Here is a 27,594-nt window from a genome sequence, read left to right as displayed (position 1 = left end):
TAATGTGCCAAAGTAATTTCATAAATTTATAAATATATCAAAATCTCTTTTAGTTTTATTATCCTCAGAAACTCAGGACTACTCAAGGGCCATTTACTTGTCATTTCCATCAGAGATCATTCTTACTGATTTTGTTTGTATGCTACAGAATACATCTTTTTCTAATACCTGTTTTACTAAAATGAAAATAGATTTTTTTTCTTGGAAATAAGATGAAGTCAAATTAGTTCAACAGCTGCTGAAATTTCACCTGAAATATCAAACCGCTCCAAAGTAACAAAAGGAAAAGATAAACACATTAGCTTTAATATGGCTAGTACACAGTAAAAATTAAAAGAGCTATTTTAGCGAAGTTAACAAAAGTAGAAAACTTGATCAAAGTATGTTCACTGAAAGTCCCGTCACTAGCATTTTTATTGAATACAACATATGCTAGAATATAAATACATAGTAATATACCCTTTCTTATCACAGGGAATCTTTTACACAACTAAAATCATGGCCAACATATGACAAAAGAAAAATAAACCAAACCTGCAAATTCTCAGAAAAGGAGTAAGGATATAGGAAAATAATGCATTTTATGTAATTACAGAGGACAGTTATAATGAAAATCCATTACTTTCCTCTCTGACTCAATTTTATAAAATAAAGTCAACATGTATTAATCTGTGAATTGCTAAGAGTGCATAAACACTGTGGCCCTCTCAAAAGACAGTGGTCAAAGACAAACTGTTATCTTGATGTTGTATATTGTTCTTAGTTCTTAACTGGAGTTGAGCTTCCTTTCATAGTCTTCTTTAGGTGGTGGTAGTTTGGCAAGATTTTCATCAGGAAATCCAGCTGTAGTGTCTGGGGCTAAAAAGATAAGAGAATTAAGAACTGACAAGCAGAAAGCAAGAGTACCAGGCAGCTCAGGGTCAGGGAAGTATAGGTGATTTCCACTGGCTGATTTTTGCTTACCTGTTTTTTGTGGGGATTTTGGTTACTTATTTATTTATTTTTGTTAATTTACAATGAATATACATTAAGTTTGGAAATACGAAAAAGCCAAAAGATTTTACATATAAAAATATACATGAGGGGCACCTGGGTGACTAAGTATCTGACTCTTGATTTCAGCTCAGGTCACGATCTGCCCCGCATCGGGCTCTGTGCTAACGACAAGGAGCCTGCTTGGGTTTCTTTCTCCCCCTTTCTCTCTGCTCCTCCCCTGCTCCAACTCACTCTCTCGCACACTCTCTCTCTAAATAAATAAACTTTAAAAAAAAAATTAAAAATATACATGACTCAATTTTCAACCCTGCTGTTACAGGCTTTACGCTGCCCTTGAAAAAGTTAAAAAGTTCTCATCATAGACAACAACCTAAGTAGAATTCTTGGAATGCAGTTTTCCACAGGCCCTACAAGTACACAGCTGTACTCTCTGCTCTTCACTCACCAGTGCCGCCCAAACTTCCCTCGTTGCAAAACTCACTAGGGGTACTTGTGACAAATAGGGATGATTATTAGGTCCTTGCCCGAGACATTTTGATTCAGTAAGTTCTTTAATAAGGACCTGTGATGAGATGTGGAAAACTGTATTCAACTTCAGATATTCTTACTCACTGAATTCTTATCTCTTTTAACCCAACTCCAGTTTCTTTTCTCCTTCTTCAATCATTTTTGCTGTTATGCAGAAAGATAGTGAAAACAACCCTGGTTTGTTTTACTGCCTTTTTGGTCTATAGAGGTAATACTTGCTTATAATAATAATAAAATCCAAACATTACAGAAACAGAATAACCCAAAGACAGCTGGAGTTTTAACATCTGATAAAATACGGCTAAGAATCAGATGCAAAATGATAGATGTCTTGAAAAATATTTTCTTTTGGAGGAGGGGAAAGAGGCTGGGTAACTAAAGAAATATATTGTGTGCCAAACAATGAAGTTCAAAACTTCAATCAGAATGTCTTCTGTCCAAAGGAAGCCCCAAATGCCCTATTTTATCTCCTGTATGAAACTCTAAATACATATTCTTAATTATTCTTGGTTCTTAGTAGGAAGAGATAATTTCTCGTAAGCCAGGAAAATATCAAAACACACTTGCATATTCACAAACTGTGTTTATTTTCAAGTCAGCTATGTTGGTAAACTAACAGACGGACCAAAGTTGGTTGGCCAGTATAAATTTGGTAGGATCATTCCTTACCCTTTAGGATTGGTATTTTCAGAGTGAATCAACAGTTTATAAAGTTTGGTGATACATTTTCAGTGAAAATACATTAAGATCAGGAGCAACATCTCTGGATTTTCTTTGCTCATTATCAATTTGTCATTGTCATCTTTGTACATATTTTTGATAATAACTTAAAGACTGAATAATTTCAATGCAAATAAATTCTAGTTTTAGGAATTTAAAATCTCTGATTTTAATCATTTGCTTTTAATTTTTTTTTTTTTAAGTTTATTTATTTATTTTGAGACAGAGAGAGGGAGGGGGAAAGAGAGTAGGAGAGAGAGAATCCCAAGCAGGCTCCACGCTCAGTGCAGATCTTGTGACCTACGACCCCACAACCATAGATCATGACCTGAGTCAGACACTTAACTGGCTGAGCCACCCAGGCGTCCCTCTCATCTGCTCTTTAAATGGCAAACTTGCTGTCCCATTAAAACAATTATGTGGTAGTTTTTTGAAAATTAGTAGCGCCAGAAATTTTTTTCTAATTGAAGTATATTTAACATTATTCAAGTGTTATATTAGTTTCAAGTGTACAACTTATCAATTCAATGATTCTATACATCACTTGGTGCTCATTATGATAAATGTAGTCACCATGACAACCATACATTATTACAATTTACTGACTATATTGCCTGTGCTGTACGTTTCATCTCTGTGACTTACTTATTTTAAACTGGAGGTATGTACCTCTTAATCCTCTTTATCTGTTTTACCCATCTCTCTCCCCCCCACTCCACCTCCCCTGTGGCAACCACCGGTTTGTTCTCTGTATTTAAGTTTTTCTTTGTTTCTTTCAGAAAGAACTCCTTTTTGGGGCGCCAGGGTGGCTCAGTCAGTTAAGCACCCGACTTTGGCTCAGGTCATGTTCTTGCAGTTCATGGGTTCGAGCCCTACATCAGGTTCTGTGCTGACAGCTCAGAGCCTGGAGCCTGCTTCTGATTCTGTGTCTCTCTCTCTCTCTCTGCCCCACCCCTACTCATGCTATGTCTCTGTCAAACATTAAAAAAAAAAAAGAACTCCTTTTAAAGACAGGTTCCAGTACCTGTGGTCGCTCAGTCTGCACCCTACGAAGGCAGTCTGCACCATAGATCACTGTATTCTCAGGGATGACCTCAAATGTATTCAGGTTACAGCAAGCCCCAATGATGCAACCACTTGTCAGGATTACGTTTCTGCCCACATATGCTGCAATAAAAACATAGAAAGAACTGTAATTTAAGACAAATGATTAGAATGTTACATTTTTCCAAAATGTCTTAAGTATGAAAAAGTAAACCAGCTTTAAGAAAAAAATTAAAGAAAATACTTCAATTCAGAGTTGGTAAAGCATAGAGGCAGGCACCAGACTAGTATTAGATGGATTAAACACAGAGCTCTGCTGCTGACTAGTTGTGTGACCTTGGGCAAGTCACTATAAATTCTGAGTTTATCTATGAAATGAAAGATCAACCTACTTACAGTTTGTTGTAAGGAATAAGTGAGATATTAAATGGGAAGTGCCGAGCCCAGGTTTGACACATAGTAAGTATATAATAAGCAGAAAATAACAACGATAATAATTGGTAATCAAATTAAAACAAAAACCATTAAGTAGATTAACAACAAGTCTAACTTTAGTATTTAAAAAAAGAAGCATTATTCTTTCATGTCAGTTAGGACTACCAAAGATAAATTATTATTCTAAAGACATCTTATTGTTCAGGTTCTTTCTGGACTTTAGTGGGGCACACTCTTGGGAGCTGCTTTCCCGTAGTGGTGACTTTACATGACCTCCTGCCCAGCTCCACTTATGATAAATTGCTTATATTTGTTCCTGACTGGCTAAAGTAGTCCTGAAATTAAAGAAAGCAAACTGATACAGAAAATGATTTTTTTCTTTAATTCTGCAATTATATTAATCAACTAAATTATCACTGACACTAGTATTTAGCAGAAATCTTTTCAAATCTTTCATCTGAACGTTATGGTTTAATCCAATCCCAACTTACGTACACAGCTGAATTTCTAGTTCAATGTATTAAACACATTATTAGGTTCCTTAAAGGCAAAGATTTAATCTCCTATTTTAGTCCACTTCCAACCATGCCTTCCTTCCACTTTGCCAGAGGTTATACTTGCGTTGTTTTCTAGGACACCACAAAGAAAAAGGAGGTAATCATTTTCACAATAAAATTCTGAATACAGCTTACCTTTTGATTCAATAACATTATTATCTCCCATTTTCATGGCTTGGGAATCTGTAAGCCAGAGTTAAGTAAACATTGTAAACATGTGCATCTTTTCCCCCTACCAATTCACTATATCCTTATCCTGCCCTGGGACAGAGGGTAGGAGCATGGGCAGGGCCACACAGGCTCAGCCTGGTGAGAGCTCCTTTGCTCAGGGCAGCCTGAAAGTAAAGGTTTAATCTTTAAATGTAAGCATCTCTAAGTAGATATAAATACCTTCTATGTTTTTTAAGGAAATGAGCATCTTTTACCCCCATTCTATAAGTAACATATTTTCACAACTGTTTTAAGAAAATTAAATTTATCACCCAATCACTTAAAGATAACACTGCTAACAGTTTGATATATCTTTATGTAAATACATACAATTCCCTTAACATAACTGGGAATCAAACTGTATAAACTTTTACAGCTCACTTTATTTGGTTCAATTAAATTTGCAGGCATTATTCCATACGATTAAAGTCTTTAAAACCGTAATTTAAGATGACTGCTTAATGATCCGAATAGTCCATTTTGTGCCTGTAGCTTAATTTATTTACATATTTTGCTATCACTAAATAGATTTTATTTTCCTCCAAGTTTTTCTGTCATAAAATTGTATCTTGCTGACAACATGAAAAGAGTTTACTAGCTTTTTCGAGTACAAAAATCAAGGAAAGAACTAGTAGCACTCTGGGGAAAAAAAAACAAAGAATGAAATATTTCCAGGGGTGCCTGGGTGGCTCAGCTGGTTAAGTGTCCGACTCTTGATTTCAGCTCAGGTCATGATCTCATGGTTTGTGAGCTCAAGCCCTGACATCAGGATCCGCTGTTAGCTTGGGATTCTTTCTCTCACTCTCTCTCTCTCCCTCCCTCTCTCTTCCCATCTCTCTCGTTGCCCCTCCCCCCCTTAAAATAAATAAATAAAATAAACTTAAAAAAAAAAAAGAAATATTTCCATCCCTTTCTACCATTTCTTTGCAGCAGACAACATACTGTTAACCTAAACTATATAGGAATTGAATGGACAGAGCTGTGGTTCTTAAAGCAGGACAGAAGCCAGGATTCTTCTGTTTCTATGTCTACTGCCACTCAGTCATTGTTACCTATTGTTACCTGTGAACAAGCTGTAACACTAGGAGCAGTGTGTGTGTGTGTGTGTGTGTGTGTGAATGCATACTTATAACATACTTGATATATTTGACAGGTAAAATATGATGATTTCTATGGAATAGATTTTGGATATTAAAAACAGCTGGGAAGAATGTTTTACTTTAAACTATTGTAAAGGATACAACAGCCAACTTCAAACACATTATTGGTGCCAATGATCATAGGTTTTGGTTCTGGATCTTCAGCATCAGGGGTGATATTATCAGGGTGACTATAAAAAGAAGAGACAAATCATCAAAGTCAATAATGCAATAAGCAATTCTCTTGTTTTAGAATTTGGGTTCATTCTGTCAATTTGATCTCCATCAAGCTTAAAATATGTAACTATATAAGTAATTTCTTATTCCAAGTGAATTATTTATCATCTATGCTGAAGACTTGATTCTGAGTTGAAAAAGAACTACTAAAAGGTAAAGAAGTCACAGGTAAGTTTAGAAGGTCAGCCTTCCTTTGCTGATTTTTATTTATTTTTTTTATTTTTAATTTTTCCTTTGCTTATTTTTAAAGCCCATAGCCCAGAGGGCCTTTTCCAGGACAAGGTAAAAATGATGCTGGCTATAATTTTTAGCTTATTAAACTGGAATCAAAATCATGCCCGGCTCGAAAAATTTCCATTCTCAATAATCATTCGAGATTGTGAAATATAAACAGAAATTCACGTAATTATTTTATATGCTCTTAGGTAGTTTGAAATATTTGGAACATAAAATGTTTGTGGTCTAAGAGGAAGCCATTTTTTAAATGGTGCTTTATCTCTGACAGCTGAGTTACTGCAGAATATAGCTATTACTAACTTACTTACAATAAAGGTGCCAAAATAAGATTTTAAAAAGAAACTGCTTAATATAGTAAGAAACTCCCAAATCCTAAGTAAGTGTTTTGACAAATCAATCTCTTTATCACAGTCAAATATTTTCCCAAGGTCTTTCTTACAAATTCCATACACTGTTGCTATAAATTAGGTATAAGCTTGAATTTCCTGCCAAAATTTTATCTAGAAAGCTTTATTAAATGCTTATGAAAATTTCATAGGTATTATAGTCTAGCTCACTAAGATCATGTACATGTTTGAATATTTTATTACTTTTTATTCTTGAAAGTTAAAAATTGCCAGGGCGCCTGGGTGGCTCAGTCAGTTGGGCATCCGGCTTCGGCTCAGGTCATGATTTCACGGTCTGTGGGTTCGAGCCTGGCGTCGGGCTCTGTGCTGACAGCTCGGAGCCTGGAGCCTGCTTCAGATTCTGTGTCTCCCTCTTTCTCTGCCCCACCCCCCCCATGCTCTGTCTCTGTCTCAACAATAAAAATAAACATTAAAAAAATTTTTTAAAAAAATTGCCTCTAAGGCCCCCAAATTTTCAAATATAATTCTGGGTGCTACCCCCACAAAGCATATGAAAATATATATCAGAGTAAAGCTCATGTGTCTGGGCAGGAGTAATAACAATTCAGCCAGAAGTGAGAAATCTAACCAAAAGACTCTCTTCAAGGGTGGTCAGCACAGCACTTGGTCGCTGGAGTCAGGAAATGTTTGCTTAGCGCACAGAGGAGGTAGTGATACGTAAGGGGAAGATTATCAGACTGAGAGGAGGAGATTGTAGTCAGTCACCAACAAGTTATCTCACCTTGGATGAGTCTCTTCACCCATCTGGTCTCTGGTTTCCTTATTTACTAACCACTTGTGTTGAAAAGATCCTTAATGTTTCTCTAGTTCTAAAATAGTAGGCTTTCCAGATGTCTACCGTAAAAGGTTCCTATAGATAGCTGAATTAATAAAAACACAACCCGAGGTACTTAGTTCAGGGTATCTGAAAGTGTCTTACTCACGCATTTATGATAAGCGCCTGTTCTTCTATTAGGTTACCTTCCCCAATCACTATTGGCCCGGCTTCCGCAATAATCCGTGCTTTAGGGTGGATCACTGTCCTAGGTCCTGTTAAAAATACGGTGAAAAGAAATTATTGGTGGAGGCTACACTTCCAAGAGGAGGGGAGAAGGTGACCAAGAGGGGGCCGAGGCTATTGGGAGGAACATTTTCTAAAGTATGTGCCAGGCACCACACTAGGTGCACTTTACAAATGTTATCTCCTCAGCTGTTATCAATAGTAGTTAGTGCCAAATCTCAAGGCAAGGTGAGTGGAGACAGCACAGGCTTTGGAGCCAGACAGCCCTGGCTAACCAGCTGTTTGGAAGCCTCTGTTATCTCAGCAGTGAAATGGGGGTGGGGAGAATACCATCTTACAGAGGCACTGTAAGGATTAGGTGAGATCATGTTTGTAGACACAGTATTCTGGCACATTGTTGGCAATAATATTAATTCCCTTCCCTGCTTTCTCTCATAAAAGTAAGGCTCCCTTTGCTTATAATGTTGGGCTTTCTCATGCTAGTGAACCACATTAACACTTTCTCATGCTTGTGTACTATATAGAGTTAGTCTTCCTATTAAGTGGCTAAGAGGAAACATGGGTGGAATGGGAGAAGGGAAACATGGAAACCTTATCTTTGTTACTTTGTCACCATCCCAATAACAAGCCTAACCACTGGAAGGAGGCAGAGATACTGTTGTGTCTGGTCTAGACATGATTTTAACCAGTTAAAGGTTGAAAAGGTTACAGGGAGACAGTGGAAGGAGCCAATATAATTACTGTAATCCTAAGGCTCTTAAATAGGCAGACTGAGGGGATGCCTCCTACCTCAAATTGAAAGGAGCGGGAAGGGGTCTTACCACAACCATTTCACCACCAGGGTGGAGGTGGCCGGCATTGCTTAAACAGGGACACGATTCTGGACAGCTAACACATTCCCTCCCCGGGTTCTTAATTTCCCAAAGGCCTAGCATTTTGGTGATAATGAAATCACTCCTGAGAAAATATAACCTCATTACTGCCACTCCCTGCAACACTAGTCCCACCCACCCCCAATGCCATGGCTATTTTTATTGGTAAATAAGTGGACATAAAGTAACCAACTCTGAAAGTAAGACAGCGTGGGTAGAAGTGTTGACAGGAGGTGGGAAGGTAGTCAGGAAGATGCACTGTCCCTGTAATTCAGTACTCAACTATGTAAGTTAATTTATTCAATAATCATTAGCTGCGTGTGACAGGCAAGATCCAGTGCTATATGTTAGAGGGAAATAAAAAGAAATATAAGCTACTTTTGCCCTTTTGAGCTTGCATTTCTTCTTTATTTTGTTTTGTTATCTTGAAAACTGGAACTACTTAACATACTCACACACGAATGTATTAAATAAGAAGGTGTTCCTGGTGCCCAGAGAACTGGAAGGAACCTCAGTGCAACTTTATTTTTCCCCCTAACAATGAAGAGCTGGGGATTGATAAGGAGGGTGGGGTCCAAGACAGGATGCACAGTCAAAAGACGCACAGTCTGATAAGAAATAACATGAGAGTGGCTTTGTTATTTCTGTCACCCCTGGCTCCCCAAATCCTGAGCTGCCCAAGTAAAATTGCTTTGGCAAATTCTCCTATTCAGGATAAAAGATGGGATCTCTTGGGTCCCTGGGAAGATTCTCAAGTTGACCATGATTGTGAACACATGTGCCTTTTTTTCTGTTAAGAAATACACATATTTACAAAGGTAATACATACTCATTATAAAAATTCAAACAAAGCAAAAGTGAAAGATCCTCTCTTTGCGCTAATCCTGTTCCCTAGAGGTAACTATTCTTAAAAGTTTGGGGTATATTATTCCAGACTTAAGTTCCACTATACCCTTAAGACCCGTAAATATCATTGTATATAAATATCTTTTACCATGAAGTTAAAAAATAAATAGAATATAATTTGAAGGTGGAAAAATATGGATTATAAGCACATAGTTGATTTTTTTTTTTTAATTTTTTTTTTTAAACGTTTATTTATTTTTGGGACAGAGAGAGACAGAGCATGAACGGGGGAGGGGCAGAGAGAGAGGGAGACACAGAATCGGAAACAGGCTCCAGGCTCCGAGCCATCAGCCCAGAGCCTGACGCGGGGCTCGAACTCACGGACCGCGAGATCGTGACCTGGCTGAAGTCGGACGCTTAACCGACTGCGCCACCCAGGCGCCCCTGATTTTTTTTTTAATCAAGGAATGGTACTTATTATTGTGCAATTTTCTTAATTCACCTAAAAAATCATGGTGATTTTTCCATAAAAGTACATTTAGCTAGCTCTTCTTTTTAATGGCTGAATAGTACTTCATATCATATTAACACATCATAATTTATTTAACCAAGCCCTTACTGACGGGCATTTAGATGTTACCACTTTTGAGGGACAGGTGCTAAATAATACTGAAACAAACACTGGATTCCTCCAAAATGAGAATTTCTTACAGGTCTTCCAGCTGTGTGAACCAATTTACATCTGTAGTTTGCACAATACCAGATTCACACTTTACTTAAAAATGTTCTGTGATAGGGGCGCCTGGGTGGCACAGTCGGTTAAGCGTCCGACTTCAGCCAGGTCATGATCTCGCGGTCTGTGAGTTCAAGCCCCGCGTCAGGCTCTGGGCTGATGGCTCAGAGCCTGGAGCCTGCTTCCGATTCTGTGTCTCCCTCTCTCTAACCCTCCCCCATTCGTGCTCTGTCTCTCTCGGTCCCAAAAATAAATAAACGTTGAAAAAAAAAAATTAAAAAAAAAATGTTCTGTGATAAAAGGGACAAATCAATCATTCTATTTTAGATTCTTTGTAATTAAAGCCCCTACCAGCACCCCACTCCTTGTCTAGAAAGTCTAGACTCTGGTCTCTACCACTTAAAGGCTATATGCTTAATCTCTCAAATGCCTGTTCTCTCATCTATAAAAAGATGAGATCCAGAATAACCTACTTCATTGTGTTGAAGTGTGGATTATACGAAATAATGTCTGAAAGGGAGATCACAGGGTCTGGCCCATAGGTGTTAAAAATGGGAAGTTTATCACTATCTGACACTAAAAGCTAACAAATAACTATCAATAAGCAAAACAACTCCTTCTGGTCTGAGAAACAGAAAAACTCCTCTCCTCCACTCAGGTTATTAGGGTGGTAACTCCTGTTAAAAATGGGGGAAAATTCACATATTACTGTAAGATAGTAAAAGAAAAGAATAAATGTATTTTCTGTCCTGGCATTAAAATCTTAGACGGGGAAGAGATCACCATGCTGTGATAGAAAGCAGATCGTCTGCCGTGGCTAGATAAGCCAGAGGCACTAGGTATTCTGCTGGCCCCTAAGCTGCAGCTTTGACGACAAGCAGACGTGTAAGAAGTTACTGGAGAATGAACTAGTATAAGGTTGTCACTGAAACCTGTCTTTCTTTAAAAATTCCTCTGAAATAGCTTTGAAAATAATTAATATTTTCATTTTTCCCTTTAAAAAATGATCTAATATATGTTAACTATACAAACACAAATTTTAAAAATGAAACTAAACCCAAGTCCCATGTCTTATAGAAGTTTTAAATATAATGCCTGAGCTATTTTTTTTTTTCAATGTTTATCTATTTTTGAAAGGGAGAGACAGAGCACGAGCAGGGGAGGAGCAGAGAGAGGGAGACACAGAATCCAAAGTAGGTCCAGGCTCTGAGCTATCAGCGCAGAGCCTAATGCAGGGCTTTAACCTCCCAACCCCAAGATTATGACCTGAACTGAAGTCAGACGCTTAACCGACTCAGCCACCCAGGTGCCCCTAATGCCTGAGCTATTTTAAGCAGGTTTTTTATTATTGTTGTTTTCATTTTTATCATAATAAGTTAGCAAGAAGATAACTGGATATCTGTTTATAAATCTGAGGGCCCTGGGATATAATGCAGGATCACCAGCTTACATGAGACACCGCCTCCACCTGGTGGCAGCACTGCCAAACTACAAGTCCTTGTGTTTCAGGACTGAAATAACTTAGAAGGTTCAAGTATCAACTCTGAATTGTGGTGCAACAGAAGTCATGGCTGATAATAAACTGAACAGTTCCCCTAAACCTCCTGTAGGTCTTTTGGGGCAGAGAGTAGAGGGGTTAGTATTCATGTACTTCAGTATATGTGACTGCTAAAATTTTGGTTTCTAGAACTTGCTAAAGGGACATTCTGACTCAGGTGTGTAACCTGCAGTGTGGGCTTTGTCTCTGCACAGTTTTGTGCTGGACATTGGCACCAGAGGGCCCAGGAATCCGAGTGGTATTCCAAGACCCGGGCAGCCACAGCACAGCACACTGAAGTCTGGGCACAGACTGCTCCACACTCTTCTATATGTAAGAAGCACTTTTACCTAGAACGAGTCTGATTTCAAACCAAGTTTAAGGGTCTTGAGGTTAAAATGCTTTAAAAATAAAAATGTGTCACTATAGAAAGTTGCTTTTTTTTTTTTTTTTTTTTTAAAGGCTGTTGGGAACTTTTTTGGAGCTCTTAACTGGCAGGGTAGTTTGTATATTTGCTTACCAAATGTGCTGAAATCCTATTTGGCTTATCTCCCTGTTTGGATAAATGTGTCTAGAGCTGATGTTGCCTTACTGGCTGATGAATTATTTTTCTAAATGGTTGGCTGGGCTTGATGCAACACAGCCAGAAAGGCATTCCTTGCATCAAACTTCCATTCCCCTCATTTGGTAAAGGACATTTTTCCTACCTTTGCCACAGGAAGCTATCTTTGTGTACATTTACATATGTCAATAAATAGCTCAAAAAGCCACAAGCTCTCTTTAGAAGTTAAAACAATTCCTTTGAGCTGTAAGCTTAAGTACCTGTAAGAACTGCTTTATATTTGATGAATTTCAAGTCAAGGTCACTGTTCTGCCTTATTAAAAAAGACTTCCACAGTAAAGGGAAGCTTTTGATCTGTATTAAAAACTTGAATGGAGAGAAAGAATAAAAGGGACAAAGGGGTTCCATCTCCGTTTTCCCACTATGTGGAGGTCTGCCTTCCTACCTAGTACCTTGTCCCAACTGAGCCCTGTCCTGAGACCAGGAGACTGACTTTCACCCTATAATGGGACTACAGAAAAGGGGCTTAGAAGTAACTTTCTGAAATGCTTTTCAGCTTTCAAAACAAAATTTAAGGAAATAATGCGGGGTCCAAAAATCAAGGCAGCCTAATTAAAAACAGGCTGGACGCTAGGAAACCTTGTTTACCCACATTGTAATTAACAAGAGAGCTGTTATTTTTCCCAAGGTCTGTTTCCTGGCAGCCTCTAAGGAAAGGGGTCAGGCTCCAGCAGTGCCTCAAGTCCTAGGGTTTCTGCTTAAGGACAATGCTTCAAAGCTTCAGACTAGTTTCTTTGATAAACCAAATACCTGATTTTCTAGGAGAACAGATCAGGTTTAAAGTTCTATTACACTACTGAAACAAAGAGAAGGAAAAATTACTTTCTTTCTGAAATATTTCAGAATAGAATAATTTGGTAAAAGTATAACCAACTGGGGGATGTAAAGTTCTGCATAACATTCTGAAAAATCTATTAAACTCAACTACACTTAAGTTTATTGCTACTTGACTGAGAAAACAAAGCGTATTAGGTGTTCAAATCTCTATATCCCTAATATAACAGAAAAAGACTTTGGTCTGGTAAATTAAGCAAAAACAAAAACAATAAAAGCCATAAATTGGGAAAAAAGAAAAAAACATGGTGGGGAGAGTGAGTTTTTTTTTTTAATTTTTTACATTTATTTTTGAAAGAGTGAGACAGAGCACAAGTGGAGGAGGGCAGAGAGAGAAGGAGACACAATCTGAAGCAGGCTCCAGGCTCTGAGCAAGTGTCCAGCACAGAGCCGAATGCGGGGCTAGAACCCATGAACTGTGAGATCATGACCTGAGACGAAGTCCAACACTTAACCGACTGAGCCACCCAGGTGCCCGGGAGAGTAAGTTTTAATCACATAACTTATCTCTACTCTCTCATTTGATTTAATTTCAGATCTCCCTGGTGCTTTTTAATCTCATGTATTACATCAGAAAAATGAATTAATAGCAGTCAGAAGATTAGGGATATCTTATTCCAAATATAACAATGATAGAAATGGCTATCTAAATACTGATTCTGAAAATTTTCCATTCTTATATATACAGTTAAAGATAAACACAAACAAATAAAACAAAATGATAAGAAACATACATAATGAAAATGAGAGAAGAATTATAAAAGACTGAGCACTGGATAACTATATCACTTCTGAATCTTTTCCTTAGTTTTAAAAATTGAGATGTTTCTATAAAGAGAGCAAATTTTCCTGTTTTAAATTTTTTTTTTAATTTTTTTTTTCAACGTTTTTATTTATTTTTGGGGACAGAGAGAGACAGAGCATGAACGGGGGAGGGGCAGAGAGAGAGGGAGACACAGAATCGGAAACAGGCTCCAGGCTCTGAGCCATCAGCCCAGAGCCCGACGCGGGGCTCGAACTCACGGACCGCGAGATCGTGACCTGGCTGAAGTCGGACGCTTAACCGACTGTGCCACCCAGGCGCCCCTCCTGTTTTAAAACACTGGGTCAAAAATAAGCATAAAAACATTAATTTATATCCATTCTATGATAAACCTCAAATCACTAGTTAAAAATTACGACTACTTCTTATGCTAAAACATCTGTGTTGAACTGTCATTTACATTTTAGCCATCTCTGTACTATCAGCTACTGGAAAAAAAGTAGATTTAAACACTGTATTCCTTATATAATTTCAACATTTAGGGAAGGTTGGTGATTAAAAGGATAAGGAAAGGGGAGGAGCACAAAGTAGTGAAAGACAGCAGGAGAAACTGGAAAGTGAGTGCTGACTCCTGATACTCCCACGTCCCAATCCTATGCTGTGGTCCCTGGTCCACCTTTTCTTTTCATAGGAGAAAAGGAGAAAAGTAACAGGAGTTTTTTTTTTTTTTTTTTTTTTCAAATCTGAAATATACCTACAGACAAACATGTACCTACACCTGTGTGTACATTTTTGCCAGCAGAGGTTTCTATACTATCTATTATATAATAGGTATACCATACTTTGTTAAAAATGAGGAAGAAGTAGAAATGAAAGGGCAAGTTTGTGTAATTAGCTACATTATTTTAGCCTTACTTTCCTTCTAATTAAAAATACTTGGGGGTGGTTCAGTTGGTTAAACTTCTGACTTTGGCTCAGGTCAGGATCTTGCAGTTCCAGAGTTCAAGCCCCATGTCAGGCTCTGTGCTGACAGCTCAGAGCCTGGAGCTTGCTTCGGATTCTGTGTCTTCCTCTCTCTCTGCCCTTCCCCTGCTCACACTCTGTCTCTCTCTCTCAAGAATAAATAAACATTAAAAAAAAAAAAAAAAAGAATACCTTGTGAGTGGGGTGCCTAGGTGGCTCAGTTGGTTAAGCACCTGACTCTGGATTTCAGATGAAGTCATGATCTCACAGTTCATGAGTTTGAGCCCTGCATCAGGCTCTGCACTGACTGCTTGGGATTCTTTTCCTTTCTCTCTCCCTCCCTTTGCCTGTCTCTCTTTCTCTCTCAAAATAAATCATTAAACTTTAAAAACAAGAAAAAAGAAAAAAACAATACCTTGTGAGCTAATCAGAGGGTTATTCCTCAAATCATGATGAAAACCATAAAAATACCAGATTAAAGGGACTTCTGGGCGGCTTAGTTGATTAAGCATCTGACTTTAGCTCAGGTCATGATTTCACCGTTCAGGAGTTCAAGCCATGATGGCTCTGTGCTGACAGATCAGAGCCTAGAGCCTGCTTCAGATTCTGTGTCTCTCTGTCTCTCTCTCTCAAAAATAAATAAACATTAAAAAATTTTTTTAAAAATACCAGATTAAAAATAATGCAGAACAACATCTTTGATAAACATGTGGCCATCATGATTTCTCCTCATAAAAAGTTTGCAAATGGTTTTAAGAATTAACAAAAAGTTAACATAGCACTGAAAAGAAAACTGTGTCACCTTCTAAACTCTGAAATACTGTCAATCTAAAATAAAATCCAACCTAGAAAATTCCTAATGATATTCCATAATACTGGTACAATCTTTACTTGTTTTATAAGACATGATATCTAAATTGGTTGGAGGCTTAGACTTACTAAAATTCACAATTTTTTTTTCCTATTAAAGATAGTGTTAGCAGCGCCCGGGTGGCTCAGGCAGTTAAGCGTCTGACTCTTGATCTCAGCTCAGGTCATGATCTCACAGTTCATGAGATGGAGCCCTGCATCAGGCTCTGCACTGACAGTATGGAGCCTGCTTGGGATTCTCTCTCACCTCTCTCTCCAAATAAATAAATAATACAACAACAACGAAAGATACTGTTAGCATATGGGACCAGGGCGTATTTTCTCTCTGAAATTGTACTTAACTCATTGAAAGCTCTACTCTGGTAACATGCAGCTGCTAGTAAGGATGGACTCATGTTAGTTCGTAAAGCTACAAAGGCACAATATGCAGTGAAAACGTACGTAAAAGAACTAGTGGCTCGGGGCGTCTGGGTGGCTCAGTCGGTTAAGCGGCCGACTTCAGCTCAGGTCACGATCTCGCGGTCTGCGAGTTCGAGCCCCGCGTCGGGCTCTGGGCTGATGGCTCAGAGCCTGGAGCCTGCTTCCGATTCTGTGTCTCCCTCTCTCTCTGCCCCTCCCCCGTTCATGCTCTGTCTCTCTCTGTCTCAAAAATAAATAAAACGTTAAAAAAAAAAAAAAAGAACTAGTGGCTAAAATGTAAGTTCAGGGGAACTTAATCATGTTCATATAAGCAAGTTACCACATGTTAAACTGTTAATTTGATTTCAGTGCTGGACCTCACCTCCAGCAAGGCTACATACTGCTAAGATTTAACAGTGTGGTCAGCTAGTGTTAGGTTTCAGGCAATGACTTTCACAAATATTCTTACTTAATCCTTCAAAAAGTGCCTGTAAAGGTGGGCACTCCTATTTTGCATGTCGAAAAACCTGCTACTTGCCACTAGATATCCGTTCTTCCCTTTCCCTGGTAGCTGAATCCCACTGGATTGGGGGCAGCAATGCACCCAGTTCAGACTGTATCTCCCAGCTTTCCAAGGCTGAGACTAAGTCCAAGGCATCAGACATACAAAGAGAGAATGTGTGAAACTTTCAGGCAGACTATGTAAAGGAAGCTGATCCAACTTGGAGGTACACCCTTTTGTTTCCACTCCTCCCCTTTCTTCTTTTTTTTTTTAGTATTTACTTGTGAGAGAGAGAGAGAGCGCATGAGCTGGGGAGGATCAGAGAGGAGAGGGAGACACAGAATCCAAAGCAGGCTCCAAGCTCTGAGCTGTTAACACAGAGCCTGACTTGGGGCTCAAACTCATGAACTGCGATATCATGACCTAAGCCTAAGTCGGATGCTTAATGGACTGAGCTACCCAGGTGCCCCAAATCCTCCCCTTTCTTATCAAAGATCACTCTTGGTGCTTTAGCTATCACATTCAGGCCTACAAGGCTGGAGCTCCTGGACAATCAACTGACCAGCCCTGAATTGCCTACCTCTAGACTTATTTATATAAGAGAATAAACTTTTGTGTGTTTAAGCCACCACTATATGCAGCTGAACCTAATTCTAATACACACACTTACACAGATGGGGAAAATGAAGGCTGGTGAGGTTATGTATAATAATATGTGCAAGGTAAACCAGCAGGTAAAGAGCAAGGATGCTAACCCAGGTCTGTCCAACTCCATGGTCCACCTCTTACTAACTACCTAGTAGTGTATAAGCTCCATGAAGGCAACACCTTTGTCTGCTGTGTTCATTGCTGTGTCTCTAGTGCTAGCACAGCGCACACTGTAGTACATAATAGATGTTTCTCAAATAAATTAGTGACTCTATTACATCGCCTCATTCCTTTATCAGAGAGGAGTTTTCAAAATAGAGAGTCCATCCAGGTGTCTGGCTGGCTCAGTCAGTGGAGCATGTGACTCTTGAGTTTGGGGCTTTGAGTTTGAGCCCTACATTGGGTGTAGAGATTACTTAAAAATAAAATCTTGGGGTGCCTGGATGGCTCAGTCAGGAGATGTGACTCGATCTTTGGGTCGTGGGTTTAAGCCCCATGTTGGGTGTAGAGATTAGTTAAAATAAATAAATTTTTAATTAAAAATAAACTAAAATAAAATATTTAACAAGTACCCCACACTTACTTCTTTTAGAAATACTAAACATGGGAGAAATACATCATTTTCTCAATAAAATTAGGACGTCAATGAAACAGACAAATATATAACACCTAATTAATTGTAAAGCATTGAAATAAATTAAATTACATCAATTTTTGAGGAAAAAACCACTAATAAACAATTTCCTTACCTATGGTTACATCACCCCGGATTTCACTTTCTACACATACAACTGCTCCAGGAGCAATCTTCACACTGTAGGAAGAAAAAGGTAACATTCACCGTGGGTAAGTTTAAAAAATATTGCTATAGGGGCGCCTGGGTGGCTCAGTCGGTTAAGCGGCCGACTTCGGCTCAGGTCATGATCTCGCGGTCTGTGAGTTCGAGCCCCGCGTCGGACTCTGTGCTGTGTTTCGGATTCTGTGTCTCCCTCTCTCTGACCCTCCCCCGTTCATGCTCTGTCTCTCTCTGTCTCAAAAATAAATAAACGTTAAAAAAAAATTTTTTTTAATTAAAAAAAAATACTGCTATAGAAGCTATCTAGACACTTCAGTGAAAAAAAAGTTAAAAAAAGTCTGATTAAAAAAAGAAATTATAAAAGGTAAGGTATTTAATATACTATAAGTTTCTGAGGGGGCATACTATCCATCAGGCTAAAATCATATATGATGCCCTATTAAAATGCTTGAGAAAAGAGATTTTGGATTCTTTTAACACCAGCATTGTTTCCAAACAGCAAAAGGCTGAATACAACCTAGATATCCATTAGAAAGGGACAGGTTAGTAAAGTATGGTACACCACAATCTAATACACAATCATTAAAAAGAATGAATAATCCTTTATGTAAAGATTTGGGATGATTTCCAAGCTATATATATTTTTATATTAAATGTAATTTATTGTCAAATTGGTTTCCATGCAACACCCAGTGCTCATCCCAACAGGTGCTCTCCTAAATGCCCATCATCCACTTTCCCGTCTCCCCCACCCCCATCAACCCTCAATTTGTTCTCAGTATTTAAGGGTCTCTTATGGTTTGCCTCCCTCCCTCTCTGTAATCCAACCTATCTTAAGTCAAAAAAAGTAAAAGCCAGGGGCGCCTGGGTGGCGTAGTCGGTTAAGCGTCCGACTTCAGCCAGGTCACCATCTCACGGTTCGTGAGTTCGAGCCCCGCGCCGGGCTCTGGGCTGATGGCTCAGAGCCTGGAGCCTGCTTCCGATTCTGTGTCTCCCTCTCTCTCTGCCCCTCCCCCGTTCATGCTCTGTCTCTCTCTGTCCCAAAAATAAATAAACATTAAAAAAAAAAAAGTAAAAGCCAGAAAATGGACAGTATACAATACACCACTATTTTTGTAAAAAGAATGAATATTCACAATATATAACTGGCAATGTAATATTAATATAGAAATCAACGTAGAGAATCAAAATTTACAAATATTCTCTATTTATATTATAAATCAGCTTATCAAGTGATATAAACCAGAGTGCAAGCTGTTCAAAATTACTAAATTCCAAATAATTTATTGATGCTTTTTGATATTCTGTGATGTCCTGTTTGACACAGCTGAATCTAGCTGAATGCAGCTGTAGCTGAGCCATGAGCTGATGTGAAGAACTGTACCAAACGACTTCCCCATTAAATTGACAATCATTTGGTAACTTGTTCTAAGTATTTTTCTTAGTAGGAATGATATTATTCATGGTTAAATGTGCACTCGCTTCTATAAAACAACAATACCATTTTAGATATTTTGACTTCATAATTCTATTTGGTTTTTCAAAAATTTTGATTTCCAGTCGTTCACTGCAAGTACACAGAAATACAATATAATTTTGTATATTGACTTTGTATCCTGAAACTTTGCTAAACCCACTGAGTTCAAGTAGATTCTCTGGGATTTCTCACATAAATAATTTTGCTGTCTGTGAATACACAGTTTTTCTTCTTTTCCAATTATTTATTTTTCTTGCCTTATTGCCCTAAGATTTCTAGTATAATGTTTAATATCCTTAACCTGTTCTAGTTCTATGAGATCAACAAAACCTATCAAACTACTTTTCTAAGCCATGAATTTTGCATTTTAATGTTTATTTTTGAGAGAGAGCAGGGGAGGGGCAGAGAGAGAGGGAGACACAGAATCTGATGCAGGCTCCAGGCTCTGAGCTGTCAGCACAGAGCCCATGCAGGGCTCGAACCCATCAATGGTGAGATCATGACCCAAGCTGAAGTTGGACGTTTAACTGACTGAGCCAACCAGGTGGCCCAATTATGCATTTTAAATAAACTATTAAAACTTGATATATAAAACAGCTGAAACTTTCTTGACCAAAATGTTAATATCTTGACTGATTTGTTAAGTTTTCTAAAAACTTGTTTTCAGAAACTTTAGCAAATGTTTTTCAACCAGTAAGAACCAGAAATGTAGAGTGCAGTAATCACTCGTATTAAGTTCTATAAATATTCATGTATGAAAATACTGATTTTTAACTGATAGTAGATAGTATAAAAATGTCAATGATACTTTCTATTTGTTTTTCATGCCTTTTTTTGACATTGCTTTGATAAAAAAAAAAATTGTTACTGCCAGGTTTTATTTTTCCAAATGTTTTACTGTGAGATGGGTTCATTCACTTTTTAAGTCTGTCCTCTTTGATGAATGCAAATCTTCATTACATGTAACATGAACTTAAATAGGACATGCTTGCCATTCTAATAAAATACTTGTGTTTAGCACAGTTTCTTTGATATAACTTTTGAGCATCATTTACAACTGATGCAACCAATATAGCTGTTCTAGTGTGTAACTGCTGAATATTTGTATTTGCTTCAATATTTCCAAACTATCTCTGGAGGGACACAGAAGATACTAATAATATTCACTGCCTTCTGAGAGAGGAGCTATCGGATAGCAAGGACACAATGGTAGATGGAAAATGTTTTTCTTTACGTCCCCATTTTTTAACTGTTTGCATTTTGAAGCCCACAAATGATTACCTATTCAATATATAACTAAATAAAACAAGACAGAAAAGAGATTGATAAAATTTTCTTAACAGCAGGTGCTAAGGGGATCCTGGATTCATTTCTATAACTAGGCTGAAAATTTATCCTTATTTCCTTAAAAAAAGTCTCCCTCAAATCATGATCCTTATATGCCCTCCCCTACCTATAAATACTTTCTTGTAATTCGTATCATTTAATGAATTTTAGACTCCTAGTTTCCCTGTTTAAGACCAGTTTTTTTGTTGTTGTTCTTTAAATCACGGTTCTCACTGATTCAGCAACAATCTTTCTTAACCCAGGATAAAATTATTATTCATTAGTAACACTCTCATTACTTTCAATCTTCAAATAAACAATCAGCTATCATAAATATAACCCTATCATGCCGATTCACAATGGCATTGGTTATAGTATTTCTAGGCCACTGTCTGTCACTGTTCTGTGTCATATTACATGAAGGATGGTTGATACTGTATTAGTAGAAACATGACACAAGTCAATGTAAGTAAGAAATAAAAGGCTATGTTATGAAATAAATGCAAATAGTTGGAATATTCAGTATAATCACACTCCAGTCCATTTCCTGTATTAGTTTGTTCAGGATAATGAGGTGTTTTTGCTTTTTCATTTATTTTGGCTATCAGATGATGTAATTTAACTGAGACATTTGGACACTTTTGATGATAATTATCAGGATACTTCTTAGAAAATACTGTACCAATATGCATCAGGAATCAACGTAGTCACAATGTTTGACCTAGGAAATCTATTTCTGGAGTTCTACCATCAAGAATTCAACAGGAGGAAAATATATGCACAAATTGGCAATGTTATTTAGAATAATGAAACCATAAAAGGAGAGAAGTAATGAAATAAAATGTAATCAACTTACTGGAATACTATATAATCCTAACAATAAAAACAAGGTAAAACTACCTTTTTATAGAAAAAGTTTGCCCCTCTCTGCGGTACTGCACCCAAGAAATCAGGCCCAGACGTAAGTGATGAGGACTGGCTGAGCAACAGTGAGCCCACCATCTCCCCTTCCCCTGTGTGCCTCCCTATCCTCATACAGAATTTTAGGCAACAAGGGAATAGAACAGGATTCTTTTCCAAAGAAACTACCAGACAACATGAGTTCTTCAATGAGAAGTTCAGCTTCCTGCCTGATTTGCTCCACCCTGAAGCACATCAGAAGGTAAGCCTAATGCATATACCTGGAGCTTCCAGTTGTTTAAGTTCTCATCCTTAATAATGGACAGAGAGCCAGAGATGATTAGATAAATCAGGAAAGCCTCCAACTAAAAAGGAAAAAAAGCAAAACAAAGGAAAAAAATAGTCTGAATAAACACAGACAATTCAGGTAGTAAAAGTAAACTTAAAAAAAAAAACCAAACATATAATTCATGAGAAATAAAGGACTACTGCATTAAACAAGGCAGAAGTCTATGAAAAATGAACAGTCTAAGAAAGAGTTCCTAAAAATTAAAAACATAACCAAAATGTGAAATCACTAGGAATGTTAAAAAAAGAGCTCTTCCAGAAAGTAGAAAATGCAAAATAAAATAAAATAAATAAAATAAAATTGATAACAGGACAGAAAAAGTGAGAAAATTAGAGTACCAACATATGAGGTATAGAATCCAAATAAATCTCAGGGCACCTGAGTGGCTCAGTTGGTTAAGCATCCAACTTTGGCTTAGGTCATGATCTCACAGTCCATGGGTTCAAGTGCCACGGTGGGCTCTGTGCTGACAGTTCAGAGCCTGGAGCCTGCTTCCGATTCTGTGTCTCCCTCTCTCTCTGTCCCTCCCCTGCTTGCACTCTCTCTTTTTCAAAAACAAAAACAAAAACAAACAACAAAAAAAAAGAATCCAAATAAAAAGGAGAAAATAATTTATGGAAAAAAAAAACTATTAAAGAATAATACAAGAAAATTTCCCACAGACTAAAGAATATTAATCTCAACCCTAAAAGGATGTGAATGCAAAAGGCCCATGCCAAGTAATATCATCTTAAAATTTCTGAATGCTATGGAAAAGATCCTTAAAGTTTTCAGAACAAAAACCCAAAACACCAAGAGAGGTTAAAATAATCAGAATGGCATCAGAGTCCTCAGTAGCAATACTAGAATTTAGAAGACCACAGACAATCCCTACAGAATTCTAAGTGAAAACTATGTTCAAACCAGAGCTATCCACCCACCCAAACTAGCAATCAAGTTTGGACAGAGAATAAAGACATCTTCAGACTTGCAAAAACTTTAAAAAAGTACTCTTTATTGGGAAGTTGCCGAAGGATGTACTAAGCTAAATAAAAGTAAGCCAATAGATAAGATAGAGTCTAGAAACAGAGGCTCCAGTGTGTTAGTACAAAGGGAAATATCAGGACAACAGCCATGCATCAGCCTCAGAGAGCAAAGATGATAGAGGGTTTCATGGGAAGATCTCCAAAGGGGAAAAAAAAAAAAAGACAGATTATGTGATAATTACTAGATATTTGATATATCTGCTATATCTGTTAGAAGATTTGAAAATCATCAGTACATAGAAAAGTAAGGCAATGAAAAAAGTGAAGTCATTTTGTTAAATTTTATATTAATTCAGGTTGAGGGTCCACAGAAAATTAAGGAGAAAGACTCAGTAAGAAAGTAAAAACACAGAGCTCATGAGAGTTCTAGATCAGAAAGATAGCTCTGACAAAAATGATTAGGACTTCATCAAGATAAAAAGCTTCTGCACAGCAAAGGAAATAAATCAACAAAACTAAAAGGCAACTGGCAGGAACCGGTGAAGATATATGCAAATGACATATCAGATAAAGAGTTAGTATCCAAAATCTATAAAGAACTTACCAAACTCAAAACCCAAAAAACAAATAATCCAGTGAAGAAATGGGCAAAAGACATGAACAGACACTTTTCCAAGTAAGACATCCAGATGGCTAACAGATGCTCAACATCACTCATCAGGGAAATACAAATCAAAACCACAGCGAGATACCACCTTACACCTGCACCTCACACCTGTCAGAATGACTAAAACCAACAGCTCAGGCAACAACACATGTTGGTGAGGATACGGACAAAGAGGAACTCTTTTGCACTGCTGTTGGGAAGGCAAACTGGTGCAACCACTCTGGAAAACAACATGGAAGTTCCTCAAAAAATTAAAAATAGAACTACCCCATGACCCAGCAGTTGCACTCCTAGGTATTTATCCAAAGGATACAAAAATACTGATTTGAAGGGGCACATGTACCCCAATGTTTATAGCAGCACTATCAACAATAGCCAAATTATGGAAAGATACCAACATCCATCAACTGGAGAATGGATAAAGATGTGGTGTATACACACACACACACACACACACACACACACAATGAGCTATTACTCAGCAATCAAAAAGAATGAAATCTTGCCATCTGCAACAATGTGGATAGAACTAGAGTGTATTATGCTAAACAAAATAAGTCAGTCAGAGAAAGATAAATATATGATTTCACTCATGTGGAACTTAAGAAACAAAACAGATGAACATAGCGGAAAGGAAGTAAAAATAGGGAGGCAAACCATAAGAGACTCTTAAATATAGAGAACAAACTGAGGGTTGCGAGAGGGGTGGGGGGGTGGGCTAAACGGGTGATGGGCATTAAGGAGAGCTCTTGTTGGGATGAGCACTGGGTGTAATATGTTAAGTGATGAATCACTAAATTCTCCTGAAATAATTAAAAAGAGAGAGAAATATAGCTCTGAAAGTCAGCAGAGTACAAACTCTTTAACATGTCTCTCCATCATTTACATTCTAGAACCCCCCTAAATATTCCCTGATACAAGTGCAAAGTGACAGCAAAAATATATTTCTTAAATCACACCCACTTCCTTACTGATAGGGAAAACTAAAAAAAAGGAGACACATTTTTTTCTTCAACAAATTTCAGCAAACAAACCTTCCTACCACAAAGCATTTTTTAAAGCTCTAAGTAAAAAGAATATATATCAAACAAAACTAACTCCTGAGTCTAAGAAATACTTGTGAGATCAGACACAGCTATATCTGTTTGCATCATTTTGACATACACTGACTTTCTACAAGGCACAAGTTAATGAAATTCTAAAAACGATGCATCGGGGTTACGTGTCTGACTCTGCTGAAGTCACAGCAAAAAATACAATCTTTCTACCAAGTACAAGAAAAACTTCAGTAACATGGAACAGAAAGCAGAAAATGGCCTGACCTTCTCATCTTATAGATGAGGAAACTGAAGCCCAGACTAGAAATTTCCTGAAGCAGTTTGTCCCTGAAGCATCATTATCCTAACACCAATCATTTCTTTTCTGTTAGCTGAAAGTTTCTTGGAAACTTCCTGACATGTTGGGTATTTTTCCTGTGAAAGCTGAATGATGCTGTCCTTGAATGGATCACCATTTGAAAATGCAATTCCTCTGATGTTTTTCATTGAGAGTGGGTTTGTGTGTTAAAATAATGCAATCTTATTAAAATGCCTCGTTTTAGACCTTATTTCCCATTTCAAGTTTCCATTCCCTCAGCCTCCCTCTATGATTTTTTTTTATGAAAACAGCACTATCTAACATATAACTTGTCCTAGACAAGTGAGGACAGGAACGATTCCCAAGTGTCCCTCTGTCCAGTTTTATGTCTAAGGGAGAGGACCCAGGCAGAGTTTGTGGTCCCATCAGCATACTTCTCCATGAGGCAGAAAACAATTAATCACTAGACCAACTAAAACGTGGTCCAATCATCTCTGTGTAGACTCCACTGCACCTCCGAGTGATGGGGCTGAGGGGGCTCAGGCAGCTGAGATGAAAGGCTTAGCTGAGCACCTGTTTACATAACAAGCCATCTGGGGAGCCCGGGTAGCTCTTGATTTCTGCTCAGGTCAGGATCTCACAGTTTGTGAGTTCAAGTCCCACATAGGCTGTGCTAGCAACTCGAAGCCTGCTTGGGATTCTCTCTCTCCCACTCTCTGCCCTTCCCCAGCTCGCTCGCTCGCTCTCTCTCTCTCTCTCTAAATAAATAAATAAATAAATACACTAAAAAAAAAACCCAAAACACTCCACTGTACATGGCTATATACTGCACACAATTTTCAGAGTATACCTGGTTCTCTTTAGCTTATGAAAAAAGATTATAGTTACCTGCCTCCATAGAAAAAAACCCTAAATTTTAATTTACTGCAACAGAAACAAGGTGTGTCGGTTTCCCGTTCAAGGAGAGGCAGCAGAGGGTGCTCAACGCCGCTGCTTTCCGAAATCGTTAACTTAAGCAATTCTCCCACCCAAGCTGTTCGCAGCAGTGAAGGCTGTTGGGAGGAGCCCCGACTGCTGTCCTCACACATTTACAAAGTAGCTTAGCCACGCCGAGCAGAATGTCTCACACTGTTCTAGCCCAGGCGCAGTCCCCCTTGTGACGAGCGATAGCGATGGGTTTACACACACTGCACCCACAATGGGCAAGAGGGTTCTGGGGTGCGGCCAGCACTACCGTGGGTGTCTCGGAACGCACAGCAGAGAATACTGCTACAAGCCGCCCTCCGTGAACAGCTGCATCAAACAGCACCGAATTGGGGGACAGGGGGTGAGGGTCGGAGTTGGGGGGAGGGTCCCTCCGGGTCCCGAAGGAGCGGGCGACGCCATTCTCGCCGCGCAACGCCTCTCGGAGACCCTTTCCGCGCAGGCGCGTTCTGGAGGAGGGCGGCGCGGTGGCGGTGGGATCGAAGAACAAAAACCTTCCAGGCACCGATTCCCCATCCCTTCCCAATCCTCCCTTACGCCCGCTTCGTCGTTTTCTCCCTCAGCGGCCGCCAAGGCTGGGCTTTAAGAGCCATCCAGGCCGAGCGCCCGGGATAAGACATCATCTTAGTCCCTACCGTTGGCGACCAGGAGCAGATTCCACTCATGTGGAGTCTAGAAATAGACTTTTCTCAAACAACCGACTCACCTCTTTTGAGCCTTCTCCGCCATGGTTTGGACCCTGTCTCCAGTTGGAGCGGAGATCGACACAGCCGCCTGGGTCCAGCGATGGTCTCTACAAGCGATTGGAGCGCCTGGCAGGATCGGGATAGGGCAGGGGCGGGCCTGCCTGGGGGCGGGGCCTGCCGGGGTTAGTGGTTGCGCCACTCCCTGCTTGAGGAGGTTTGTGCGAGCGGACCTCGCGTGGCCGCTGGCTTATTTTTAGCGCAGTCCAGAGATGGATAGACTCGGATTTAAAGCAGCCGTTTAGTCTAATCCAGCGCACATCATGATGGCCTCATTGTACTCCATCATTCTTTTTCAGTCTGCTTTTCGGTCTCTGCCTGGGCCCTGCTTTTCGGTCTTTGCCTGTTAAATTCCTGCCAGGGCCTGGGCCCTTTTCGTTCAGTGTGAGCTCAGCTCTTGCTGGGTGAGCTCAACATTCCCATAAGTACCCTCCTACCTGCTGACTTTCTCGGGTTAATATCTCTAGTTCTGTCCTCTTTACCGAGCTTCATACATGGTTATTTCATTGCATCCTCCACTTGGATGCCTCAAAGTCGTATCAAACCTAAAACGTCCGGGGCAGAGCTTTTGATTTATACCCCTTAGTTGATGCTTTGCTCTCCACCTCAGTAAAGAGATCCACCATTCACTTAAAATTGCTCAAGCTAGAAACTCAATAAGCATCTTAGACTTTCCTCACCTCCCCATATATAATTCGTATATAATTCACCGGCAAGACTTCCACCTCCCTAATGCAATCTCAGCCGCCATCTCTCCCGGGGTGTCCCCCATCCCCTTCCCACCGCCTTCCCACCTCCCTCATTGAAGCCATTCTCCTGTCGCCAGAATCATCCTTTATCTTATTTTTAATTTTTTTCAATGTTTTTATTTTTGAGAGAGACAGAGTGTAAGCAGAGTAGGGGCAGAGAGAGGAAGACACAGAATCCAAAGC

At 38.9% G+C, this 27,594-nt stretch overlaps 1 protein-coding gene across 2 annotated transcripts; it reads right to left on the bottom strand.

The window, feature by feature from the left end:
• On the bottom strand, positions 1-26,762 carry DCTN6 (dynactin subunit 6). Of its 2 annotated transcripts, none has more exons than XM_047856732.1 (7): positions 26,626-26,762; positions 17,849-17,913; positions 7,434-7,539; positions 5,732-5,820; positions 4,416-4,463; positions 3,269-3,411; positions 1-858 (listed from the first exon to the last, which is right to left on the bottom strand). In XM_047856732.1, exons 1-7 carry the CDS (start codon positions 26,646-26,648, stop codon positions 760-762), a joined length of 573 nt encoding a protein of 190 aa, XP_047712688.1. In that variant the 5' UTR covers positions 26,649-26,762; the 3' UTR covers positions 1-759. The 2 variants fall into 2 exon arrangements, with proteins under 2 accessions (XP_047712688.1, XP_047712687.1); XM_047856731.1 differs by lacking the exon at positions 26,626-26,762 and adding an exon at positions 25,824-26,059.
• Positions 26,763-27,594: the final 832 nt, after the last annotated feature.

Source organism: Prionailurus viverrinus, chromosome B1 (assembly GCF_022837055.1).
Source record: "Prionailurus viverrinus isolate Anna chromosome B1, UM_Priviv_1.0, whole genome shotgun sequence".
Classification (NCBI taxonomy): Eukaryota; Metazoa; Chordata; class Mammalia; order Carnivora; family Felidae; genus Prionailurus; species Prionailurus viverrinus.
This window is presented reverse-complemented; position numbering and strand designations above follow the sequence as displayed.